At 38.4% G+C, this 27,500-nt stretch overlaps 2 protein-coding genes, 1 long non-coding RNA gene and 1 pseudogene across 3 annotated transcripts; 3 read left to right on the top strand and 1 right to left on the bottom strand.

The window, feature by feature from the left end:
• Positions 1–952: 952 nt before the first annotated feature.
• LOC140934325 (adenosine receptor A2a-like) lies at positions 953–1,945 on the top strand. Its single transcript, XM_073383969.1, has one exon. The coding sequence runs from the start codon at positions 953–955 to the stop codon at positions 1,943–1,945; it is 993 nt and encodes a 330-aa protein (XP_073240070.1).
• An 11,408-nt stretch (positions 1,946–13,353) lies between these two features.
• Positions 13,354–14,389, top strand: LOC140935545 (adenosine receptor A2a-like). The gene has a single exon (XM_073385104.1). It carries the CDS (start codon positions 13,366–13,368, stop codon positions 14,335–14,337), a length of 972 nt encoding a protein of 323 aa, XP_073241205.1. The 5' UTR covers positions 13,354–13,365; the 3' UTR covers positions 14,338–14,389.
• Positions 14,390–21,074: 6,685 nt separating this feature from the next.
• Positions 21,075–22,260, top strand: LOC140932738 (uncharacterized). Its single transcript, XR_012164989.1, has 3 exons — positions 21,075–21,281; positions 21,495–21,526; positions 22,129–22,260. It is a non-coding gene; the product is annotated as an uncharacterized lncRNA (long non-coding RNA).
• A 5,143-nt stretch (positions 22,261–27,403) lies between these two features.
• Positions 27,404–27,500, bottom strand: part of LOC140932737 (uncharacterized) — a 1,865-nt pseudogene continuing 1,768 nt past the window's right edge.

The raw sequence follows: 27,500 nt of genomic DNA, 5'->3' as shown, positions 1-27,500 counted from the left end.
AAATGTCGAGTTTTTCGTGCTGTGATCATTTGAACCTTGATACTTCATCTGTGTTCGTTATAATGAATTATGGTTAAAGTCAATGAGCATTCAGATTTTCTTACAGGGCACTCGGAAATGGCCTAAATTTAGCGTGCTGCGGTGTTTTATGCGTCCTAACAACGAGTTGCGTCATTCTAAACTTGCCAGGTAAAAAAATTGTCAGAAATCTACTGCTAAAACATAGGCAAACACACTCGCGGGACATTCACACCGTTATCTTTAATCTAATAATTTTGCGATAAAGTCTTGGCATTTGACTACTCGGTACAATATACCTTTACAAAAATCCGGTCCAAAAAAAGTAATATTAACTTCAAAATGAACGAGATAAAAATCTCTTTATTATCCATGCGGTCGATAAAAAAGTCGCAAATAACGATCATGGAGTAATCAGCCTCAAGGTAGACCTGAAGTCTACCCCAGCAATTATTGCTCGCTCAGATCACCGGAAGGTTACCTCAAATGATAAGAACCTTTATTGAAAATCCAAAGGCACATTAACAGAATAAAATTATCGAAAAGACGTGAACGCACACAAAATTAAAAGAGAATTTAAACTAGAGACATGGCTACTAAATAGCATGTATTTGAACAACACATGAATCACTAAATCTTTTTATTTTTCAAATGACCAGTAACTTTCTTTGTAGTCCTTCTCTTAAATTAAGAAATATGATCAGCTCTAAACTGATCACAAAAAGTAGAGAAATTTAATAGGGTCTGCCATAACTTGATTGAATAGTTAAAGGAGGTTCCTTTGTTTAAAGACTATGACGTCGTAAGACATGGCTCCCCCGATGTCAACAATGTAGCATTTTAATTTGACTCATATCACTCACCATACTACCTTGGTATATTGATCTGACAAGAAAAGAAAAACTGAAATTTAAGGTCTTACCGGTAACTTAAAATGGCTGCAATCACAGACAGTACCAGTTTCTTCAATGTGACAAGCGACAAACTTTCAAGTGATCTGTGGCTGACTGTGGGGAATTTAAAGACCATATCAATGACTACTTCTATTCCTTCGATGGTCATGTCTCCTTTTATCGTTTGTGGAAATTTGCTGGTCGTTTTATCAGTTTGGAAAGATCCTCTGAAGAAACTAAGGTCTTTGCCATCTAATCGCATCATCGCATCGATGGCAATTGCCGATCTTCTGGTCGGTTTAGTGGTGTGTCCGTTAATGGTGTACTGGGGCTGGGCCATTTTCCAGAACAAAAATCTGACATTTCCAGCGCTCAAAGCTTTTTCTGTCTTAGTGGATGTTAGTGCGGGACACGTTCTGCTCCTTACTGTCGACAGGGTATTTGCTTTAGTAACCCCTCTCCAGTATCGAGTTAAAGTAACAAACAGACGAGTTTGTATCGCAAGTATTGCATGTTGGGCATATTTCATACTCTTTGGATGTGCATTTGGTTTGTGGGCAAGAGAAGATCTCATTCTGGGAATAATCTTTAATTTACAAAGCCTCTGCATTCTTATAGGCATATTGGTTTTAAATTTGGTCATTCTATTTGCCTTTCGCAAGCACCGCAAGACTATAGCAGCACAAGCCCAGTCGACGGCAAATCGCCAAATGATGCTTCAAAGGGAAAGGAAACTATCCAAGGCCATTGCAATCGTTATCTGTGCATTTCTTATATGCTTCGTACCGTGGTTTATAGTGCAGTTTTTGTTCTATTTTTGTGCACCATGTACCCGTCAATTATCGCGGTTGATGTTAGTTTATACATCGACTGCTGCGTTATTGTTTGCCAATTCCGGAGTAAACCCATTTTTGTACGCGTGGCGGCTTCCCCGGTACCGAGATACGTTCAAATACTTTTTGAAAAATCGGAGGGAGTACTGTTTCATTAAAAAGAGCCAAGTTGAAAACTTTGCTTGTGAAACAAGGTTGTGAAGATTAGCGGACAAGGTTGAGTGAGTGCATAGAATCTCTGAACTGCAAATGTAAAGCTCCTAATGCGAGCAGCCTTGTCACTTTCGGCACTTGTCACTTGCCATTAACGGGTCGAAAAGCATCGAAAACAGAACTTGGAAATATCGTCAGTAGCAACAAAAAAGCGTACTTCCATGCACGTGACCCAGCAAAGGTTTGGCACACCCCAAGAAGATGTAAATTAGATTAGTAGTAGCATAAATAACGCCCTTGCTGTCAACAGTGACTGTATAAAGCAGCTTGTGATTAGCGTGGAAGCGTTAGCTTTAGTTCTTTTTCACTTCTAGGGAAAGCCAGCTACAAAATAAAGGAAGGTGTAATTGGATTTGTTAAGAACGGAGTGTTATAGTGCCCAACCGGCAAAATAATTAGAATGATGTAAAAGTTTTTTTCCCGATGAATAAGGATTTTAGTAAAAGTATTAAAACAACGAGCATTCTGCATGAAAGCGCTTCAGAGATTGAAAAGAGTTCAACAGCGTTTCAGTGTTTACACAGCTTTTCCACAAAGATTAGAGACTTGTTTATGAGCAGCGGTGTAATATTTGTGATTTTATGTTTTTGATAATAACAATAATGATAATAATAATAATAATAATAATATAATAAAATAACTTTATTCATAGATTCAAAAAAATAGACTATTTACAGATTCAAGAATATGAATATTAAAATATATACCCTATGTACATTCTTCTTGTGTACGAAAGAGAATTGTCGTAAAATGACTATCTAAAAACTACTAATAACAATTATAAAAAGCATCAAAAAGTTAATAAAAAAATAAAAATATCTAAAAATAATTCAAACTGATAAAAAGTTACTACTTAAATTCTGGCTTGCGCACTTTCTGATGTAATCTCAATGTCAGATATATTGACAATAATAATAATAATAATAATAATAATAATAATAATATATTTAGAGAATGATGTCCAGGGGACAAAAACGCGCCTTCACAACGCAAGGGTTCTTAAACACAACTTTAATAATCGAGAGTTGCACACGCAGCACATTTTCTTAACAACACAACAGGATCGGAATTGGAGTCTCATCTTAGGCTAACAAGCTTCACCTCGCAAGTAAAAACCTACAAAAAAAAACACTTAATCACCGTTGGAACGGGATTTGGAAATACAAGAGCTCTTAAGACTCACCATACGATGAAAAACTCCCGGCGACTAGCGCGTTACAATTTCTCACTACACGACGACACTGAGACGCGCTCACTAAGCATGCTGGGAGTATAAATTACAAAAATGGAATGGAAAGGACTTGGGAAAACAAAAATTGTTCTCTTGTTGAGGATTGGCCTCAACACATGATACAAAGTTTCAATGCTGTAACAGTAACCTTAAGGAAATTTAAAAACATATTTATTTAAAATCAACAGTACATAGAAAAACTTTCTATAGAAACAAAGAACACCTGAACACCTGGGGATTTTTATTCTAGAGGATTGGCTTCTATCAAGGATTGCCACTTAAAGAAATGTATGTCTGTTTTCAAGAATGCTAGGGCGAGGGCTTACTAGAGAAGGGGCCTTATATGATACGCAAAGAGCTCGAGAAGAAAAGGGAAGAGTTGAAGCACCTGAAGTATAAGGTGATGCCACTCGAGATAAAGAACGATATAAATTCACTTACCTAAAATATAAAACAAACTTCCAAAAACCAATGATTGTACATCATGAACATCAAAGAGTATGTGTCTTAAATGCAACTGTGGAGTTCTGAATACACAAGGTATTTGATTAAATTACAGAAGATTAATTAGTCATCCCCACCTTGGGTTTTGGTGAGTGAGATGAGTCCCCACAGGTACACTCAGGTTGGTTCTGTGATGTCTACTACAGTCTCTTCTATTTTAAGTTCTGAAGAAAGTGCTAATAACGTATGGTGACTAATTGTGGTATTAATCCTAAAACGTCACTCTGAGAACTGATAAGGTAATGTTACTATTTTACGGAGCATGCCAATCCATACTGACAGAGAGATAATAAGTAACCAACAATTCTGACGTAAAGTTAGCAGCTCGACATGATGTGTGTCCAGGGACCAACTTACGGGGACCCTTCAGGGGTCCTCATTATGAGCGTCTACTTTCAAAGAATTACCTATTTAAGAGGACTTTTTGTGCGGGGACTCGGAAATGGACTCGGAAATGTCCCAATAATTTGAACAGACCCCACTTTCCTGGTGTGTTTTCATATAAATGTCCCCACAAGTGTGCAGCGGTGAGTGCACGCACACACACCCACACACACCCCTACACTTGGGACTTTAAGCAAAGAGTACGGAAGGGTCTAGTACGGTGACCAGAAGTAATTTTTTTCCCCACCCGTCAACGCCTCAAAATCAGGGAGTTTAACATACAACTGTACCACGACGGCTTTAGCGGTGGAAACGACGTTTAAAAGTGTATTCGCGTTCTTTTATTGTTTATCGCGATTATTTCAAAATGTTGGCGAACTCCTCAGAAGTTGAAATCGTGCAGTGACCCCCCATGGCAAGGCAATGTTAAAAAAACTATATTCATAAAAAAGTGCGTTGCATGAGCAAATTCAGGACTTGCTTGTGTTCACACCACTTGGTGAGACGATATCCGTTATAAAATATCCTCTTTTCCGTGAACTGTATTTTGCGTATTTGGCAGCACTTTTTACTTGGGTGTCGTGCTTGACACCGAATTTGGGGCTCATGCTCGAAAAGTAAGCCTTCAGAAATTTCCAAGGATGACCAAAAAAGGATGAAACATTCATATCTTACGATTCTTTTCAAATATACCTTGGCGTTCTAAGCACCTAAAATACAACTAAATACTTAATGTACTAGACACTGTCCCGGCATGATCTTCCACGTATTCGGGACAAGTTGTACGGGCCAGTCAGTAAGTTTAATTAGCAAATCAATAACTTTGCACGTGCATTTCATTGTATTATCAACATTTCTTTGCCATAACTGCACGACTACGACGTGAAAATACGTAATTTCACGTTTTGTTGAGGACGTCAACAAACGAAGACAAACTTTTTTCTCTATGGGTTCGCCTACATTTGATAAAGTAAGCGACTCATCAGTAATAATCGGGAAAAGTTTGAAAGAATGCGAATTCACTTTTTTATTAAAAAGCGACATCATGGTGCCTTGAACTTGAGGCATTGGCGCGTGGCGGGAAAAAAAATTACGTCTGCTCACCGTACTAGACCCTTCTGTACTCGTTGCTTAAAGTCCCTATTGTATAAACTGCTACAGTTAGGCGAATATTTTCAGCTTAGTTAAAAAATTCATACAATTGTCTTTGAACGTAATTGATGCAGTTCTAGTTATGTTGTTAATAATATAATTTTTTTATCATTATTTCATAGATCAAGGAAGTTTGGAGCATTAGCGAAGACAAAAGTGGGAAACATGGTTATGAAAGAATTTCTTAGGAAAAAATGGGGTGAATGTTGAATTGTTCAAGACCCATTGAAACTGGTCCACTTCACAGAAAGAAAAAAAAAAGAAAACTTTGGAGGGGAGATCACAACACCAGTGCCCAGTACAAGTGTAGTCATAAGGGAAACCCTTAGACAAAAAATTACAAATGGGAAATATCTCTTTGGAAGAAGTGATAGCACCAAAGTCCTGTCAAAAGTTAACAATAGATTCAAATGGTTCTCTAACAAAAGAATACTTCAGTGAGTGGCAGAAAAAATTATTTTGAACAAATAAGGCGGAATCTACTGCAAGAACACGAGGAGATGGGATTGGTAGGAGACCACTCAGGTGAACATTACAGGGAATGACAAACGAAGAATTGGAAAAGCACCTCAGAGATAATTGGAGACTTTAAAGAAGAGTCAGATGGTGAAATGACAAGGGAGGAAGTGGCAAATTTACTAAAACACTGGGAGCGAACACGGCACCTCATGTTCTGGTCTAACCATTCAAGTATCATGAGTCATGGACACATTCACTTAACAGTAACTGCTATTTATGACCCAGCATTTTACTATACACCAGAAAAGCTTGGTGGAAGAAATGTGCAAGATTTAATGGAAAAGTCACAAATTTACCTCCTGGCAAGATACAGAGACACCTTGAGGATCAGTTGTTGTACAGAAGACATCCAACAGGTCACCACTAAGATCGACTCTTCTCACAACGTCCCAATCACTGGCATCTGCCTATTGTTCCCTGGCGACCATCCAGCACAAGAAGTTGAGAGTGGTGAGCAAATTGGTGGAAACGTTAGCAGCTGTGGTTGTACTACGTCATCAGCACAGTACCCTGACCACATAGCTCCACAACAGACTCGCGAAGAACGATGGAAAAGTCATTGCAGGTCCAGCTGGACAAGAAAAGAGAAATGGAGGTACACATGGCTTAAGACGAGTTGATTAGAGAGTGTAAGGGTCGAAATCTCCCAACAGATGGATTGCTGAAACCAACCAATTGAGAAAGGAGTTGAAGGGCATTTAGTGGTCCCTGCATCGTCTTTCCCTCATCAACTTGGTTTAATGAAAGACCTCAACTTGGCCCAGTATCAGGTAGTGCCAGTGGAGCCTTGCTGAACTCTGTGAAATATTGTGCACTCCTGCAGACAGGCGCACCCCTCTTATTTTACGCTTACATAATGTGACATTCTGTCATGTTATCGCAATTCAGGAAATATTTAATACCACAGAGTTCTTGACACGAAGATGGCATACACTACCACAGCATATGGCATACACTACCACAGCATAACCTGCCACGCCCCTCCGACATCACGTTTAATCTTAGTTCAGTACCCACAGAGGAAGAAGAATGGAATTTCTGCGCCATCAACTCTATCAGTAAGACTTCTTCCAATGGCTACCCAGAGCAAATAATTCCTAATTGTATAGCTTGAGCTTGAGCAGAAAGAATTTTCAAACTAAGCAAGATGATGATGATGATGTTTTGCATATGCTGGGATGCAAGTGCCAGCATTCAAGTGTTTCGGGGCAGAACACGAAACACCACGACAGGAATTCTTGGGAGTTGTAGAAAGAAAGATGCATAACAAGAACGTCCCAGTAAAAGTGCGGCCCTGACCTGAACCAGAGAATGAAAAAGATAGAGATGCAATCGTCAAAGATATGGATACCACGGGCTGGGTCTGTGCTGAGTACATTGCCAGTGAACGAACAAAGTATCTGCACCTTCTACAAAGGAAAAAAAAGAAAAATTGTTGGGACAGGTGTAAAGCAGCTTTATTGTAATTTCCATTTTGCCTGAATTGGCTTTTATCCGTTAATAACAATCACTATCACAGGAAAGTGGGTGAAATTTGTCGTGAGGAAATGCCGAAGTGGTCTTTACCACTCGGTAAAATATACATATACAGGGTAAAAAAGTAATAATTTCAAATTGAAAGGGATAAAAACCTACAATACTCTTCATATTATCGCTAAGATTAAGTCCAGAAAAACAATTCTGGTTTGTTTCCAAATTATTTCCGTCTTTATTGGCGATATAACCATCTAAAAGTCGTGCAAAATCACAAAGCTAAAAGCAAATTAAATCTACCCTGAAGTATAGATTTACAGAGATCATACGCGGTTTCCTTTTCATGTTTGGATTTCAAAATAAATTAAATTTCGTTAATTGTTAAAGTGACAACTTTCTTCTTTTTGCATTTTTCTCTAGATGTAAGGAGTAATCAGTTGTTAACTAAAAACGAAAAGTATTTGAACAAGAAAGATGGATTTGATAAGTCTGACATTACTTGAATGGACATTCAGAAGGATTCTTTGTTTAAAGGCTACGCCATTAGAAATCGCTTACCAAAAGTCAAGACTGTTACATGTTAATTTGACACGAATTCAAATATATCTTGCCTAACTGACAGCCTTGGTATATTGACCAGATACAAAAAGAAACAATATATAGACACCGAAAGTTAAGATCTTGACTGAAAATGGCTGCGATCAACGGCAATACTGAGCTTTCCAATTTGACAAGCGACAGAGATTTAGGCAATAATGTGTGGCTGAATGTGGGGAATTCACACGCCATATCTATGGCTTTTTCTATTCCTGCGATGGTCATGTCTCCTATTATCATTCTTGGAAATTCATTAGTCGTTTTTCAGTTTGGAAAGATCCCTTGAAGACATTTAGATCTTGGCCTTCTAATCGCATCATCGTATCGATGGCAATTGCCGATCTTCTGGTCGGTATAGTGGTGTGTCCATTAATGGTGTACTGGGGCTGGGCCATTTTTCAGCAGGAAAAACTGACAACGTCAGTGCTAAAATCCTTTTTTGTCTTGACAGATGTTAGTTCGGGACACGTGTTACTTCTCACTGGAGACAGGGTATTTGCTTCAGTGACCCCTTTGCAGTATCGAGTTAAAGTAACAAATAAACGAGTTCGCATCGCAAGTGTTACATGTTGGGCGTATTTCATACTCGTTGGATGTGCATTTGGTTTGTGGGAAAAAGGATACATCATTCTGGTAACAATATTCATTGTACAAAGCCTCTTCATTCTTATAAGCATTTTGGTTTTAAACTTGGTCATTTTATTTGCCTTTCGAAAGCACCGCAAGACTACAGCAGCACAAGACCAGTCGACGGCAAATAACGAAATAATGCTTCAAACGGAAAGGAAACAAGGCCATCGCAATCGTGATCTCTGCGTTTCTTATATGCTCTGTGCCGTGGTATATAGTGCAGTTTTTGTTGTACTTTTGTACTTCATGCAGCCGCCATTTATGGTTGTTGCTGTTGGGTCATACAGTGACGGCTGCTTTATTGTATGCTAACTGTGGAGTAAATCCATTTTTGTACGCATGGTGGCTTCCCCGATACCGAGAAACCTTTAAACACTTTTGGAAAAAACGGCAAGAGTGTTGCTTTAGTCAAAACAGCCGAAGCGAAAACTATGTTTGTGAAACAAGACTTTAATGATTTAAGGAGAAGGCTGAGTAAGTGTGTGTAGAATCCCAGTTGATTTGTTTCCTAAATATTGCTCTGCCACAGATATGCAAATGTCAAGCTTCCAAGATCAACTTTCATGACTAATAACTATTGGTAGTCGCCATCAACCAGGTGCTCTTACCGATGTAAACCCGGCAAAACGTTTTATTACACAAATGCGACAAAGAAGCCATCTACACACAGAAGATGCAATTAGATTAGATAAGAACGGAGCGTTATAGTACCCACCTACCGAAATAATAACACTCACATAAATGTTTAGTATTTCTCTATAAATAAGGATTCTGGTGAAAGTATTAATTAAAAATGATAAGGATTCTGCGTGAAAGCACTGTAAGAGATCCTGAGTTCAACTGCGTTTCAGTGTTTACACAGATTTTCTCACAAAGATTTGAGACTTGGCCAATGATCAGCGAACAAATATTTTTTATTCTTTAAAGAAGGACATTCAAGTCTGTAAAACGTGATAAATGAATCGCTGACACATGTATTTTGTTTCAGAAAATAATATCTTTCCGTAATTAACCTTAACGAAGAAACTTTACATGTGCACTGTGAAAGTGGGAAATAACTTCGTTTTTCTCGTATTGATTTTAGGAAAACGCTGAAGCGAAAACAGATTTAAAATTGTCGAGTTTTTCTTGCTGTAATCATGCGAACCTTGATACTTTATGTGTGTTCGCAGCAGTGGATTACGGGTAAAGTCAGTCAGCATTCAGATTTCCCTACAGGACACTCGGAAATGGCCTATCATTTGGCATGCTATTGCGTGTGTTATGCGCCCTAAAAACGAGTTGAGTCGTTCTAAACTTATCAGGTAAAAATATTGTCAAAAATCTACTGCTAAAACACAAGCAAACACACGCGCAGAATATTCACACTGTTATCTTTAACCTAATAATTTTGCAATAAAGTCTTGGTCTTTGACTCCACGGTAAAATATACATGTAAACATATCAGGTCCAAAAAAATAATATTAACTTCAAACAGAACGAGATAGAAATCTATTTAAAATTCATGCGGCCGGTAAAATCGCGCAGAATAACGATCATGGAGTTATCAGCCTCAAGGAAGAACTGAAGTCTACCCCAGCGGTTATTGCTCGTTCAGGTCACCGAAAGGTTATTTCAAAATAACAAAATCCAAAGGCGCATTAACAAAAGACGTGAACGTGCACAAATTACAAGAGAATTTAAACAAGAGACATGACTACCAAATAGTTTCTATTTCGACAACACATGAATCATTAAAACTTTCTATTGTTCAAATGACAAGTAACTTTCTTCGTAGTTCTTCTCTTGATTCAAGAAATAAGATCAGCTGTAAACTGATCACGAAAACTAGAGTGATTGAAAAGGTCTGCCATAACTTGCTTGGATGGTTGAGGGAGGTTTCTTTGTTTAATGACTATGACGTCGTAAGACATCGCTCACTCGAAGTTAACACTGTAGCATTTTAATTTGACACGATTCGAATATATACCACCCAACCTACAGCCTTAGTATATGGACTTGACCAGAACAGAAAAACTGAAATTTTAGATCTTACCAGTAACTTAAAACGGCTGCAATCACAGACAATACCGATTTCTTCAATATTACAAGCGACAAAGTTTTACGTGACGTGTGGCTGACTGGGGCGAATTCAAAGACCATATCAATGACTATTTTTATTCCTTCGATGGTCCTGTCTCCAGTTATCGTTTGTGGAAACTTACTGGTCGTTTTATCAGTTTGGAAAGATCCTCTGAAGAAACTCAAGTCTTTGCCATCTAATCACATCATCGCATTGATGGCAATTGCCGATCTTCTGGTCGGTTTAGTGGTGTGTCCGTTAATGGTGTACTGGGGCTGGGCCATTTTCAAGAGCAAAAATCTGACATTTCCAGTGCTCAAAGCTTTTTCCGTCTTAGTGGATGTTAGTGCGCGACACGTTCTACTCCTTACTGTCGACATCTACTTTAACAAATTAGCGAATAATTTTTAAACCGCTCGATAGATTTTTTTAAAAATTTAAGATTCTTGAGATTAACCTTCCTTTTATATGACCTTTTAGTTTCAAGATTATTGATATATTGTAAGGCAGTAAAATAAGGGCTACAATTCGCCAATATTTTGGCAGAAATTTTGTGTTTACAAGTGTGCGCCTCTCATTATTCAGGGTATTGTGTCCAAGTTTCATATTTTCGTGCACAACAATAGCTAACATTTTTGCATATTTCAACTGCATTGTTAGTTACTACTGTTCACGTGAAAATGAAACTTGGAGACAATGCCTTGAATAATTAGAGGCTTTCACTTGTAATGACGAAACTTCCGATAAAAAAGTAACAAATCGTAGCCCTTATTTCACTGCCTTACAACATATCAATAATCTTGAAACTAAAAGGTCATATAAAAGGAAAGTTAATCTCAAGAATCTTAAATTTAAAAAAAAATCCATCGAGCGGTTTAAAAATTATTCGCTAATTTGTTAAAGTAGACCAAGATGTTTACAAAACCGCTAACAAGAGCGCTTCGATACATACTAATCACACCCTTCTTTCTAGCAATCGGCTGGAGCTATCTCCCATGATCTTTCACACACGCTTTTAAAAAGATTGAAACTACTATGAGGTGAAATTGCATATCGAAAGCGCCTCATTTTCTACAGATAACGGCCAAACAACAATATTGTCCATTTTTTACTGCGTTTCTAACAATAAAAACTTTATCCCAAAATATCTCGATAACGCTCTTACAGATTTCGCTTAAACTTCACGAACATCGAGGCTGCTATTGGAGGAAAAAGCTCCCGTGAATGATTTTCGAAGAACAGTTCCTAGTGCCGAGATACCCTGCTGCAAGTAAAATAGCTAATAGCGTCATTTCGTTGCTATGACAACTCCGATGCCGTTGCAACCCTGATCATAACAAATTTTCATCTTTATCTAATACAACTGTGATGGCAATTTTTCCAAAACTTTGTTTATGGCGACGTAGTTTATGCTCAAACTTGGGAGGTATTGACCCTGAAAAACTGTATCGAGCCACCTTAAGATTTGCGTGGAAGCGTTATCTTTTGTTCTTTTCTGACTTCTAGGGAAAGCCAGCTACAAAAGGAAGGAAGATGTAATTAGATTTGTTAAGAACGGAGTGTTATAGTACCTAACCGGCGAAATAATTAAAATGATGTAAAAATGTTTTTTCTTGATAAATAAGGATTTTAGTAAAAGTATTAAAACAACGAGCATTCCGCATTAAAGAGCTTCATAGATTTTAAAAGAGTTCAACAGCGTTTCAGTGTTTACTCAGCTTTTCTCACAAAGATTAGAGACTTGGCCAATAATGCAGCGAAGTTATAGTTCTGAATCTTTTTAAGAACGACGTCCCAGTTTGTAAAGCGTGATAAATATATCGCTGACTCATGTATTTTGTTGCAGAGAATATCTTTCCGTAATTAACCTTAGGTGAAACTGTACATGTGCACTGTGAAAGTGGGAAATAACTTCGTTGTTCTCCTACTGATTTCAGGAAAGCGATGAAGCGAAAACAGACCTAAAATTGTCGAGTTTTTCATGCTGTAATCACATGAACCTTGATACTTTATGTGTGTTCGTTATAGTGAATTAGCGGTTTCGTCAATCAGCATTCTGATTTTCTAACAGGACACTCGGAAATGGCCTAAATTTGGCGTAAAAATTCTCGCCAAATTTGGTCAACAGTAGCTGGTTATCGTGAATTATGCGTGTGGTTTTAGCCAATCAGAAACGGGGAAATATTTTGAGTGAATAATAATCGCCTTGACTGATGAACTAAATGAATATGTTGGGGTTCAATTTTATCCTTGGTTTAAAGTTTATTTTCTTTTGTTTCAAACTCGTTATCCTACATCACCATACCCAAAAACAAAACAAAACAAAAGAAAATTTAAACCGAAGATGAAATTGAACCACAACATATATTTCAAGGATATGACTGTTAAGAAGACGTAAACGGTTTTGAGGACTTTATAACCAATTTAAGCTACAGAGATTTCCACTTAAGCAAATTAAAAAAAATGTGATTTTGATTTCGATTTAAGAGGAGTTTAAAAGCTTTCAGGTATGTTTGGACAGCATACGAATCATAACATTTTGTTAAAAGTGACAAGTTACTTCCTTTTTCCAATCTTCAACAATACCCAGCTGAAATTTTATTATGAAACATGTTAGGACCCAGTAGGAGGATTTAATGGCTCTGGCATTACTTGATTGGATTGTTGAATGAACTTCCTTTGTTTTGTGACCTTATTACGTCGAGAGAAGTCGCTCACGGCCCAAAGTCAATCCCAAGGGAAGTTGGGGATTTGTCACGAAATCAAACATCTCACCCAACTAACAGCCTTGGTATTCTGAGAAAAAAGCACTCGCTGATTTTAAAGAGAACAGAAAGTGAAGCTTTTCGTCTTAAAATGGCTGCGATCACAGGCAATATGACCAGCGAAGATTTAGCGAGCGCGTGGCAGAGAGTAGGAAATTCAAAGGCCATATCTATGACTATTGCTATTCCTTCGATGGTCATGTGTCCTATAATCATTTTTGGAAATCTATTGGTCATTTTATCAGTTTGGATAGATCCTCTGAAGAAACTCAGGTCTTCGCCTTCTAATCATATCATTGTATCGATGGCAATTGCCGATCTTCTGGTCGGTTTAGTGGTTTGTCCATTGATGGTATACTGGGGTTGGGCCATTTCACAACAGCAAAATCTGACACTTCCAGCGTTGAATTCTTTGGCCGTCTTAATAGATGTTAGTGCAGGACACGTGTTGCTTCTCACTGTAGACAGGGTTTTTGCTTCAGTGACTCCTTTGCAGTATCGAGTTAAAGTAACAAATAGACGAGTTTGCATCGCAAGTATTACATGTTGGGCGTATTTCATACTTTTTGGATGTGCATTTGGTTTGTGGGAGAAAGGATACATCATTATGGGAACAATCTTTAATGTACAAAGTTTCTGTATTGTTATAAGCATCTTCCTTTTAAACTTGGTTATTGTATTTGCCTTTCGCAAGCACTCCAAGACTACAACAACACAAGATTACTTGACGGAAAATCGGCAAATACTGATTCAAAAACGAGAGACGAAACTATATAAGGGCATTGCAATCGTGATCTGTGCGTTTCTTGTCTGTTTCGTACCGTGGTTCTTAGTGCAGTGTTTGTTTTATTTTTGCGCACCATGCATTTTCTCTCGGTTAATGTTGGTACATACATTGACTATCGCCTTACTGTATGCCAATTCCGGAGTAAATCCTTTTTTGTATGCATGGAGAATTCCCAGATACCGAGTTACGTTCAAACACTTTCTAAAAATTCGACAAAGGTGCTGCGTTAGTGAAAACAGCCAAGATGAAAACTTTATTGGTGAAACAAGGCTTTAATGATTTTTCGTTTCATGCACAAATTCAGTTGGGGCTTATGCTAATTGCATAAACTATGTTTACTACATTAAAATAATAAAAGGAAAAAACGTTAATTTGGATAACATTCAGTTGACAAGAGCAGGTGTTTTGATTGACGTTTTACTGGGTTAGACATTTGGCTTTAGTATATACTAAAACAGTGTATAGTGTTTTTCGCGCAATCTGATTGGCTACTCAGTCAGTGAATATCCTCCACTATTCACTGATTCACCTCCAGTTCCTCCGCTGTGCGGTCGTAACAAACAAAGAAATTTCACAACTAATCAAGCAAGCTGTTCCCAAAATAGGTGAAGAAGGTGACGAAGTTCGGTTAGGAAGTTTTAACAGGTAAAGCTTTGTCTTTTCAGTTAGACTTGAATTTATCGATTAAACCAGTGAAAACGTTTTTTATTTACAAATGCAAAATTAAGCTGAAGTCTTCTCTTAGTTGACTTACTCATGAATAAGCTCAAAACTAAATTAAATAATATTTAGTTTTTACAGAATGATTTTAAATTACAAAATTAATTCACAAATCCTTTTGAAGAAACCTCCCTGCAAGAGCTAAACAAATGCCTTCAAAAGTTTTATTTGTCCGCAAGAAAAAGCGACGACCGCGGCCGTTCGGTCATCGCGCACCAAAATTGTATTCGTTTGCAATTCTAAATAAAGTACAGTAAGTTTTAAATCAAAATACCTCGAAATCTGTTGTCTCAGTAACCGATTGACCGGATAGAATCCACAATAGGCTGTGAGTTATTTCCACGTTCAGTCGTTACCTCCACTCGTAAACATTTTCCAGTTTATTGTGCTAAATTGGGAATGTGTTGTCAACGACCTTTGTGGCATTGATAAGAAATTCCATCTTTGATATCCGAAGCGCCTAAAAGCCCGCAGTGATAAGCGCATGTGGCTCACTTCGCATTCAACAGGTAATATCTCAAAGAAATAATCTTCCTGTTTCCCACAGTTTAAATTTTTCATTTGAACATGCATTGTACTCTGGACAAAGTTCATGTCACAATATACTCTGTAGAGACGAAATCAGTATCACTTCTCTTGTGAGCCCAATCCTTTTGTACGACTGTGAAATGGGCACACTCTTTCTTTGAGACGTAAAAAATTTAATGACATTTAAAAACTAGGTGACTTAAACTATCGATCTGTGCTTGGCAACTTGACAAATCAAACTGATTTATCTAGGCTTTTTTCCCGATAAAATATAAACATACGACTTACTAAAGGCTTGGTTCCTTAACAAAATAAAAATGGCGGACAAAGAGCCAAACTTACTGCGATCCATGAATGTTTTTCCCTACGATGTTATGCTTTCGATAGTGTAATTTTTCTAAACGGACCAAAGAATTCTTTAGCAAAACTCATAATACCAATAAAGTTTTAACACAGCCTGCTATTTTCACGTTTTGTCTATGTTAAAAGGTAGGGATTAAATGCTTCTTTATAGAAGATATTGACTTGTTATGCCTCCTTATTCTTGTCATTTTGAACGCGCAAAGCGCTTTACCGCACTTCGCGCCTTCATGGGCTGTAATTTATGAAAGGCGCTTTTTTTTTGGCAGTAAGTTCAAAATAAACTAAATTCAGGGCCTATGCTTTTACAGGGTTCGTACTCTTTTGAGCTCTTCAAATTCCATCACTTTCCATGACTTTTTTTAAGTTTTCCAAGACCTTAAGTTTAGCTGACAGTTTCAAAAATTTTAAAAACTTTCCTTGTTTTAGGGTATTTTTGGACCTTAAAGAGGTCAACAGACACAACTCTGGTGTTCACCACCAAAGTGCATGCCGTTTGCGCTGTTTAATTACTCCTCTTTCTCCTACATCGTCCTTGCCTTGTCACCTGAGGAACGAATGTACCAAACAAATATTTAAATTCTCCATGACTTTCAAGAACCGACAATTATATTCCAAGACTTTCCAGGCTTTCCATGACCTGTGCGAACCCTGTTTTACGCTGTGAAGCAGCAATTACTCAAAAGTAATTTGTATGTACTTTCCAAAGAAACTGTCATTATCTGAAATTCTTCTCAGCTTTTTATCGTCCAGGGAAAATTTAAAGTGTAAGTTATTTTGGAAAACACCTGGTTAGGTATTTTTTACGAAGCGATTATTTTATTCAACGTGGCGCCCTAAATGGCCAACTTCTTTTGGATGTGGATTTGCTCGAGTTGCTGTTAAACTTAGCATCCTGAAGGCTAATGGAAAGGTGGAGTATGACCACGAACAGAGGTGGAAAAAGTACTTAGATATTTTCCAAGGGGTACACAAAAGCCACTTCGAAGTAGACAAAAATTTATAAAAAAAAGCGGTCCAAGGCTCTTGAATACCATTTTAAGAGGTGGAAGACTGCCACAAAGAAAACTTATATAGAGCACTTTAGTCAAACAAACTGGAAAACGCTAACTGAACACGAGCAAAAGCAACATTCTCTGACAAATTGCAAGGCTAGTGATGTACACCACGTCTCCCATCAATCTTCATTTTCCCTATGGGGTAACAAGACAAACACTGCATAACCAGAAATTTCGGATAACATGGCTGCCAACACAGCCGCAAGCATGCGCAGATAACACAACAAGAGATTGAAAACTGCAGCAGAACAGGAAGGAAATATGGGAGAAAGGTTTTACTTTCCTGTTTTTTGTAATTTTCATTCAAATGGCCACTTTCCCCAGCTTAAAAATTAAAAAAGCAGTGATCAAACTACATTTTCATCGAACAAGAAATGACGATAATTTCATTCTAGCCACTGCCCTTTGCGAGCAGAATAACTCTAGACAGGCGCAATGGAAGCCCTTACTAACCTCTTACAACAGCGCTTACCTTCATGTTTTTCTAAGCGTGAGATGAGAAAGTTCCTGTCCCGACAAGTTTCCCCAGCTTCCCATTCAAAACATTCGATGTTTATCTTGCAAAACAAACGTTTTTTTCTCAAAAAAACTCTCGCTAAGGCACTGCCTTTTTACGAAGAAAATCAGGCTCGTTTGTAAGTGAAATCAATGAAGAATCGGAGCCATTACTGAGGGAAAAATGCTCAGAGAAGGTTTGTTTTCTTTCTGTTCGGGGGCTCTTTGGCAGGCATTGTTGTTCTACCTCGTTTCGATTCGTCAGCTGTATTCCCTGTTGTGGACGTCTCACTGCAATATGCAAAAGACAGAGAGGAAAGAAAAATAGCCTTGACCATTTGCTTGGCCTATTGCACCATTAAATAATAGAACTCTCTTATCAGACAGCGAGAAAAGGTCCCAAAAGTTAATCAAAATGAAGGTGAGTTATATTCTTTTGGTATTACAACCTACCCGCAGAGGCTCTGTCATTTTTTTTTTTCATTAAACAGCTCATATGACTGCTTATTGAAAAGGATTAATGGACAAAGGCAATATCTTAAAGGAATAAAAAAATATTGTTTATAAAATTTATAGTTAATGATCCCTAATAATATCTGATAATCAATAATTTTTTTCACAGAAACTGCAAATGACCAGTTTTACTGGGTTTATAAAGGCCTCAAGGGGTTTTTGGAGACCAGGGAAGGCCAAAAGCCTAAGTTCTTCTTTGCTGATGAGAGAAGAAAACTTATGTACCCGTGTTGGTACGGTGGAAAGGGTGGCCAGCCAAGTACGATAGTTGGATTTCAGCACAACCCAGGCATGGTACGAATAAGAATAACGCCCCGTAAAAAACGGGTCACGTGGTTGGACCAGATCCAGGCCGAAGCCAGCCGACCGCGGGCCAGTTACATGCCGACCCCAACAGACAATGCGAGTATCATGAAATTCATCCACAAGAAAGCCGCCGAACAACGACGAGTGATAGTCAACAGGATGGCGGGGGTCGCCTTTGGTCAACAAGCCCTCTGTTCTTACACAACGGCCCAAAAGAAACAACGCCGACGTGCCAGTTATCATCCGCCCATGCGCAAGAAGAAACCCGCCAAACAAAAAACGCTGCCTGACCCTGATGCAACATTGCCCAGCAAGTGTGTTTTCATCCCAAACAATTGACCTTTAATTCCTTGGTGGGACGAGTCCCTCGCAGTAAACAGAAAGTAGCCCAGTGGCTATAAAAGGACCCCACGCACCCTCCGACGAGCATCCTCATCATGAGCAGCATCCAACGCTTGACGCTCATCAGCGATCCGACCGACGAGTTTCCCAAAAATAACGGGGGCGAACAGTCCGTCCAGACCATCGTCAATTCCTATTTCGTAGACGGGTACGATCCCCTGACCCATACTGTCTACGAGTTTCATGGTTGTCTCTATCATCATTGTCCCCGCTGCTATCCCAACAGGCGAGCCAAGCATTATGCTGTACCGGACAGAAGCGTGGAGGAACTGTATCAAGCCACTCTTTCCAAACGCATGGCTATGCTCAGATCGGGTTATGCCGTCATCGAAATGTGGGAGTGTGAGTGGGACCGTCTGGTAGATAACGAGCCTGCCGTGTCCCAGTTTCTTCGTTCATTCGATCTCGTACCACCCTTGGAACCCCGTGAGGCCTTTTTTGGGGGGACGAACAGGTGCGGTGGCCCTGCATGCTGTGGCTGGGGAGGGCGAGGAAATACGCTACGTGGATGTGACCTCCCTTTACCCGTGGGTGAACAAGAACTGCCCTTACCCCATTGGTCATCCGCAAATCATCACGCAGCCCATCGATCAGTCCCTGGGGTTGTATTTTGGTATCACCACAGTGGACATTCTTCCCCCTGCTGGTTTGTTCCACCCTGTCTTACCCGGGCGCAATGGCCAAAAACTCACCTTTCCTCTCTGCCGCACCTGTGTCCAGGAAGAGCAGGCCAAACCGATGTTGAGTCGCAACCATTATTGTCCGCATTCCAATGCCGATCGCACGCTACGCGGGACCTGGTGCAACCCCGAGCTGGTCAAAGCCGTGGAAAAGGAATACAGCCTCGTCAAGATCCACGAAGTCTGACATTTCCCCCCTGGGCAACGCCGAACTGGTCTTTTCGCCAATTACGTCAACACCTGGTTAAAGTTAAAACAAGAATCGGCAGGGTGGCCAAGCTGGTGCCAGACTGTCGAGCAGAAACAAGACTACATTCTTCGTTACCAGGAGCAGGAGGGCATCCGACTGGATATTAGGGAACTTAAGAACCACAACGAAGTTCACGACGACGACGTCTGTTGACTGGGAAAAGACTGGAACGAGAACGTCGGTTTCGGCGGGAAAAAGAAAACTTAAGATGCAGTCGGTCGGTAGTCGACGACGACGACACTAAATGTAAACACAAATGTAAAACTGTGATGTTCGTTCGCAACAAAGTTTTTCGCAATGGCGTCTTTTAAAACAATGCAAGATCTAATTTTTTAGCCGTACGTCTAATTTCATTGACGATGAAGAATTTTTGTGTCTGACCTTTTCGAGGGGAAAAACACCTGCTTTCCATACAAAGATTATTCAACCTGAATGAGACGACCGAGTCCGAGTGTCTTCAGAGTTTAGATTTGGAAAAAGAGACATTCTGATAAGATAGCTGTTTTCCATGTAAAGTTTATTTCCTCTATATTAAAGATATATGATTTGCCTTACCTAAATACGCACAAGTAAATTTATCACTTACGAGTTCGCTCGCTCGGCCTCCACAGCTGTTGTCATTCTTCGAAGTAAAAACAATTCATTAGTCGAATTTTCAATCAACATCGCTTGTTAGGAGAAAAAAGGAACGATACCTGGATTTACGAGGATAAGAAAATGCAAAGGAATTCAAAAATCGCTTAAAACAGTGGATTTATACCTGCCGAACCTTGTGGATTGCAGGACGACATGATTCTTCTTTGTTTGGCGTCGTCGACGACACCACGACGGCGAAATTTACTAGTCGCGCTTGCGCAGTACACTGTAACTCACTTCCGGTCGTCGTCGTGGTTCTTAAGTTCCCTATTGCCAGCATTGCCAAAAATCCCGGTCGCAAGGCTAACGCCAAGCTGATGCTGAACAGGATCTGGGGCAAATTCGGCGAGCGTGTCAACAAACCCACCACCGTCACCGTCAAGGACCCTGCCCATTTGTTCAGTCTCATCTCCGATGCCACTCTCGATATCAGCACTCTCCGCCTCTGTACTGACAACATCTTGGAGGCTGTCTACACCAGCGTCCAAGAGAATACGGTCAAAGGGACCAAAACCAACATCTTCATAGCAGCTTTCACCACATGCCATGCTCGGCTGAAACTCTACGAGTCCCTCGACACCCTTCAACAGCAAGTCCTCTACTGATACCGACAGTGTCATGTACAAGTGGCGTCCTGGCCAACGCAGCATTGCCATCGGGGATTTTTTGGGCAATATGACGGATGAATTGGATGGGGACGTCATTACCAAGTTCGTTTCTGGGGGTGCAAAGAATTATGGGTACCAGACCCGTGGAGGAAAAGTCTTTTGCAAGGTACGCGGTTTCGCCTTGAACGTCCGCGGGTCGGCCATCCTCAATTTCAACACCATGAAATACAATATTGTCTCGGAATTAGACTCGCCTCAGGACTCTCGCCGAAATTTGAACATTGTCAACCCCTATCATTTCCAAAGGGATTTACAAAAGAAACAAATCCAAGTCGTTCTGCGCGATAAACAGTATGGGTTGGTGTTTGATAAACGCGTGATAGATGTGGAAACTAAATCGAGTTATCCCTGTGGCTACGAGAGGACTGGGGATGAAGTCGACCTCTTGTTAGACAACATATCCTCCTACCGAGAATGATCAATACAAGCATTTGTCAAATGTGTCAGAAATGATCGTATTGATCATTTTAGCAATAAGGATTGCTGCTATTACCCAGGTCTCCTCGCCTAATAGTATTATAATTTGCTATTGATGATTCATTCAAAATGGCGGATCCCTCAGAAACCCCTGTAACAGTTACACAAGCTGATTCTGCTCCAAAAGGTTTTTGAAAATTGTTCAGTTATATTAAAATTTTTGTACAGTGGGTCATGGTTTATAGATGAAACCGCAAACGATGCTTAAAGTAGGTCGTTTTGCTAGCCGAGGGGAAAACTGCGCCAGTCCTCGCGAAACTGCAATCAAGCCGCTACCGGTCAAAATTAACAGTCACTTACAAGTCACTTAGAAGTAACTTTCTATCTGGTTGCTTTCCAGGGAAGTCTGTTTCTTCATCCAAAACTCGCAAGGTAAGCTTAATAATCGTTCGATAATACTGGAAGCAAACCCTTGCTTCGCTCGTATGCTTATCTCATAATTAAAGCATTGCATGGCCACACCGTGCACTGCAGCTAGACTCACTTTTGGAGATCCAGGGGTAGTAACTAATGTACGCTACAAACGAAGTTGGGGTGGCCATCCATTGACATTTGCTTTAACTGTTTCTCGGATTAAAGGTTGTTTATGATCATTACTGATTAGAATGTGGACATGGAGAGAGACAACAGATAATCAATGATCTGTAACTCAAAGGCTGACAACTCCAAAGGAGGCCGCATTCAAATTTCAATCAGCATGCTATTAGCATAGTTTTTTCCTTCGGCATTTAAGCAATTATAGTTAGTGATTATTGCAATTCTTTGCTATCTATTTGATTACTAATTTTTGATTTCACACTGATGTTGATGCATAGTTCACCTTATCAATAAATAAAGTAGTCTTTTTCTAGAATATGTACAAAAATTCAAATTACCTCTACGGATATCTGTAGTGCTGTGGCGTTAATGCTTTTTAAATACCTCTTTTATCACGTTACTCTAAATTAACTTGCATTCTTGTTGATCTGCTGCAGCTTTCCTTGGAGCAATGTAACCTTTTCAAGATGCCACTTGAGGATTTTACTTATTCAAGATAACAGCTACTAACTTGCTGTCATACTGAGCTTTCATCATGTAGCTTTTCCCGAGTTGGCCACATACAGGTCACCAAATTTTAAAGGTTTTACAGTGGATTGCCATTTTACTAACAACTACGGTGGCAAGATAAAGGCACTTTATTTGCTTGTCAATGTATTTAACAGGAAAGTGTTAATTAAGGACAGCATTTTTGTTTCTACTAGAGACAGGACCACTATTTTTCCTTGCAGTGGTCATACAAACCACATGAAGGTCTAGCCATTTGCAGGGCAAAGGCAGTACCCTCAATTCTCAGTTATTGTAAGACCCCAAGTACTTTTCCAGCCATGACAATCTAGTCTGCAACCTTCTTTGTAGTCAGGTGCTCTACGTATTGGGTTAGCCTGCCACAACAATAGCAAAATATGGTAGTCACAATATATAGGAGTCAGTCATTTACCTGATATTCAAACTGCATCAATTGATATTATTTGTTATTCATTAATGTTTTTTATCATGACGCTTAGGCCACCCATTTTTTTTTCTCTGTTTAGCGTCGTCCGACCGACCCAAATTTTTGGCATTTTCAAAAAAAAAAAAAGGTAACGAGTCGATGTAGTTAAACCATTTTTCATTTGCAATAATTCTTTTGGTCTGTAAAATGAGCATAGTAACAGCATAGAGAAGAACAGGAACAAAAACAGGAGCATTTTTTACAGTATATTGTGCATTTTGTCAATCCAAATATGTGAATGTTAACCTTTAACATCAGGGCCTCCAAGAATTCTTGTGATTTTTTTTTCTCTATCTGACCGATCAACCCAATATCAGTAAACGCATTCGACGCTAAATGAAAAAAAAAAGGGGGATGGCCTTATTGAAAGTGGTGGGCATCCTCTATTCTTGACATCTTTTCGGTCTATTTTTATTTATTTATTTTTTTCTAAGTGCATGTGGTTAACTCTTTTGTTAACAGCGAGATTTGTCTGCACAAAAATTTCAAAAACAAGAGGAATGTTGTCTAAAGCAAGGTCCTATGTAACTAAAAACTTGTTTCTTTTGGTTTTGTGTTTTTTTTTAGTCTATCCATATCTCACATATTGCATATTTTTATTTCAAGAGAAACAAGAAGAAGCAATTTTATATACGTTCCTGCAGTAAGAACTGAGACCGCCAAGAAAAGTTTTTATTATAATGGCTCAGTTGTGTATAATAATTATTTAGTAAATAAGAATTAGTTTTAATTGTTATACTGTACTATTATTAACTTATAGTTACTTAGTTTCTTATTATTTATTTTGAACTTTTTTATTAGTCTTAATTTAGGGCTCCTATTGATAACAGATATACTTTTAAGTATTCTGAAGGGATTACCCTAGTTAAATAAAGGTTTACTACTGCAACATTATATGGAGTTCTACATATCCTACAAACATTATCAATATAATCTACTTGTTACAGAAAAGAATTGTTCAAACAATCTGTGCTGCAGATTACACGGCCCCCAGTAAACCCAAAAAATAAATAAATAAATAAATAAATAAAAAAACAAAAAACATTTTTCAAAAACTTGGTTTCCTCTCTCCTTTCAAAGTTTATTTCAAACTGAAAGTCAAGGATTATTGTACTAGATACTCCTAATTGCAATAACGTTTTTATAGAAAAAAAAAAACAAAAAGCAAAAAAGCCAAATAGGAATAAATTAGCCATGTGATTTACATTTACGTATTTTAATTCAGTATTTAACAACTATTTAAGAATTCATTCACAATAGCAAGAGATGATTCTGTAATTCCGCGCTGTAAGATAGACAGGCGCCATAGTCATTTTAGACCCAATATTCTCCATCAAAAGAAGTCGCACAATTCGAGAAAGAAAAAGGTAAATTGACGCGAGCAATGTTATGTCTCAGTTGTCCGCGCACGTTCAGTTGCCAATCTATTATGTCCTGACAAACGAAGCTTGGTTTGTGGCTCAGGTGAGGAACTGGCGGAGGACCCCCTCACCCTCTCCACAATGAAAAGTCCTGCCTACGCCCCTGATTTGTTGCTTGAAAATTGTGATCAGATTGTGTTGTGCACTGCAAACAATACGCAGCCTGGCTTTTCTATTTAGCACTAATGTAAAACACGCGTTGAGTTCCTGGAATTTACCCCAGGCTATATTTATTGAAAAAAAATGAAGCCATTATTTCTTTGGTAGTTATCCGATATGCTTTGTAATTCGAGCACGTTTGAAATTCGGTAGATGATTCAGCCTTGAATTGCATGAGAATGACAGTAAGAAACTGATGCAAATGATTTCTCTCATATTACGTGATTAATATTCAGCTGTAAGCGTGTGTGTTGTGAATGTTGCTAGCTATGATAATTACATGCTAATTAATTCCTATTTAACTTTTTGCTTTTTGCTTTTTTCTATGACAACCTTATTGCAATTAGGTGTATGCCAAGTCATATCGTCCACATACCTGCAGAACAAACATAAAAAAAATTTACAATCTTATACCAAGGACCGAAATTTTAGAACTCTTTACCTCACTCAATAATTAGATCAAACAACATAAGAACCTTTAGAGTTATTTTACTTGACTCGTGAAATAGGTAGTACAATACTGAGCACTCTTATGCACTAATTGCATTGTCTTCTTTTGTTTTTCTGTTGCTATTGTTCACTAGTTGTAACTATCTCTTTCACAGGTCAAGTAAAATCACTGTAAACGTTTACTTACCGGTAATCAAATTTAATAAGTTTACAGAATACACAATATATCGTCTGTAATTTATTACTAGTTATCAGACTGACAATTAACTTTTTCTTTGTATTTTCTATACACTTGTAAACTACTTTAATATTATATGTTGTTCTTTATTTATATGAGTATATAAGTCATTAATAAAAAAACAATGTAAAGAGGAAGTCTCACCTATATGTGTTCATGGCTTCTAAAGATTATTTTTAGTTGCATGTATTTTTCACGTAATGTAATGTTTTTTCCTTTCATTTATGTGTAAAAAAGCATTAAATATCAATAAATCAATTGAATGAGGTTTGCAAGTAATATGTGTAATTTCTGTAATTCTTTTAGTTGTTATTGCACTTGCTATTTTCTTCTTTTTCATTTCATCATATTCCGATATTTTTTTTGGAAAAGCGCTGCCCAGCTTGTGATGAAGATTGCCCTGTAGCTGTGAAGAAGTGCAGGAACAGGGAATGTGACTATACGTTTTAAAAGAAAAAGAAGGACTGGGAGAGGGTGAAGAAGCGAGGAGTGATTTCCCCCACACACGGGAGGGAGAAACTTGAATACAGAGTAGGTATTTACATTGTAGAGATACACTAAAAACCAGCAAGTAATAACCTGTATTTTCCCAATTACGTTAGCCAAAAAAGGTTCTTACATAAAAGGTAATGAGCACTTACATTGTAGGTTGTTAAAAAGGTTCTCATTTTCTGAAGGAAAAAAAAATACATTTTAGCTGAGAGTATGTGGTGGTATTTAAACTTATTCCTTATACAAAATCTATGTACCCTTACATTGCAATAACATTTCAGTGATAAGACACCTATTTTTTTTTCAAAGAGGATCCTGAATGCTTACTTCTCTTCTTTAGCCAAGGTTACAAAATGCTTTATAGATTTTAGAAAATAAGAGGCCTGCGAATACAGCCATTTCTCCTAGTTCGAATTGTCACCGGGGATGTTTCCCTAGGAGAAATGTCTATGACACACGAGAAGCACCCATATTATTTACATAGTTGTTGTTTTTGTAAACAAAAACCCTCTGTGAAGTAAGCCAAAATATACTAGTGGCAAGAACAAAATAAAATTATTGTTGTGGCCCCAGTTAGTGCCAAGAGGCACTACAACAATTAGACACTTTTATAAAGGCTATGTATGTATGCATGTGTGCTCTTCAATTAGATGAATTGAGCGCTCTATGAAATACAGTCTACCCAGAATATAAGTATGTTTGTATGTATGAATGTTTGCTTTTATCAATCATTGGTATTTTCAGTTATCACTTAGGTTTGCATTTTTTGTTCATTATTGGTAGTAATTGATATAAAAACTTTATTATTAATATAAACTTTGCATTATAGGCTGATTGTTTGCATGAGGGCTGCGATTATGATGTAGTAGTTTTATACCACTGCAAACATGCCGAGGGAAATTCAATTTTCCCTTATGCCACACCGGGGAAAGCTTTTGAATTTCTTGGGGATGGCTCCAAAGAGCACCCACCATCTGATGAGGGCCGTTTCTTTCTCCAAATGTTTTCGCAGTTTTTCCTAGGTATGCTTCATTCTCTTTATAAGTGTACTTATTGACAAGATTAGCTTGAGTGCGTGTGCCTTGAAGGTAAATAGCAGTTATCTGCAAAGATCAGCAAAGCAAAGCATAGCTTAGATATGCAATCACATGCCAGCCTGTGCAGACGGAGCAGCCACCCTGCACAAACCTGTCTACCTGGGGCTCAACCAGTGACCCGCTAGCATTGTCTTGAGGTTACCCTTTCCTAAATTTAGCCACATAAAATTAAATACTAAATTAATGACAATTAGTTATTATATTCTGGCTGACTTTTCATTCAAGTTCTTTTCTTTATATATGTAAAGGACATCCCCATGGTATGCCAAAGTGGACACATAAAAAAAAAGGTATTAAAGTTTTGCTGTTAGTTAATATTACTGTTTTTATTTCGAACTCTGTCTTCTAGTATTTTCATGAAATTTGCAAATGACTCACACAAGGGACTCTGAGATGATCATTAGCTGACCTTGTTCAGCCCTAGCTACCCCTTTTCGGTTCTGGATATTTCCATTCCTTTCAGCTCTTTTTTTTTTTCATGAAAGATGAGCAAAAAGGGTATAATGTTAAATGTATATTTCAATGAACATTGAGATAGAGAAGTCAGACAAGAGAAGTCAGACAAGGAAATGGCAGTGAAGAAAGAGGAATTACAGATAAAGAAGAAATTACAGGAAGAACAACTAATGGAACAGAGAAGTATGAGACAGCAGCAGGCTCACATGGTCGAGGCTTTTAGCGCCATGCAGCAATCAATGCAGAGGCAGCTGCAACAGCAAACTGAACTGCAGCAACAACAGCAACAACAAAACAGTCAATTAATAATGATGATGATGCAAATGATACAAAATATGAAAAACAACTAGAACATTTATTTCACTAGTTTTTTACGGGAGGAGGTGAATAAATTGTTGTGTGGAACTCAAGCAAGTCAGCTGTTTCTGCTTACGTTTTTTATGTTTGAGGTATGGTTATAATTGGCTACGCTCCAGCCCCATACCCAATTTGCTTTGTCAAT

Source organism: Porites lutea, chromosome 4 (assembly GCF_958299795.1).
Source record: "Porites lutea chromosome 4, jaPorLute2.1, whole genome shotgun sequence".
Classification (NCBI taxonomy): Eukaryota; Metazoa; Cnidaria; class Anthozoa; order Scleractinia; family Poritidae; genus Porites; species Porites lutea.
This window is presented reverse-complemented; position numbering and strand designations above follow the sequence as displayed.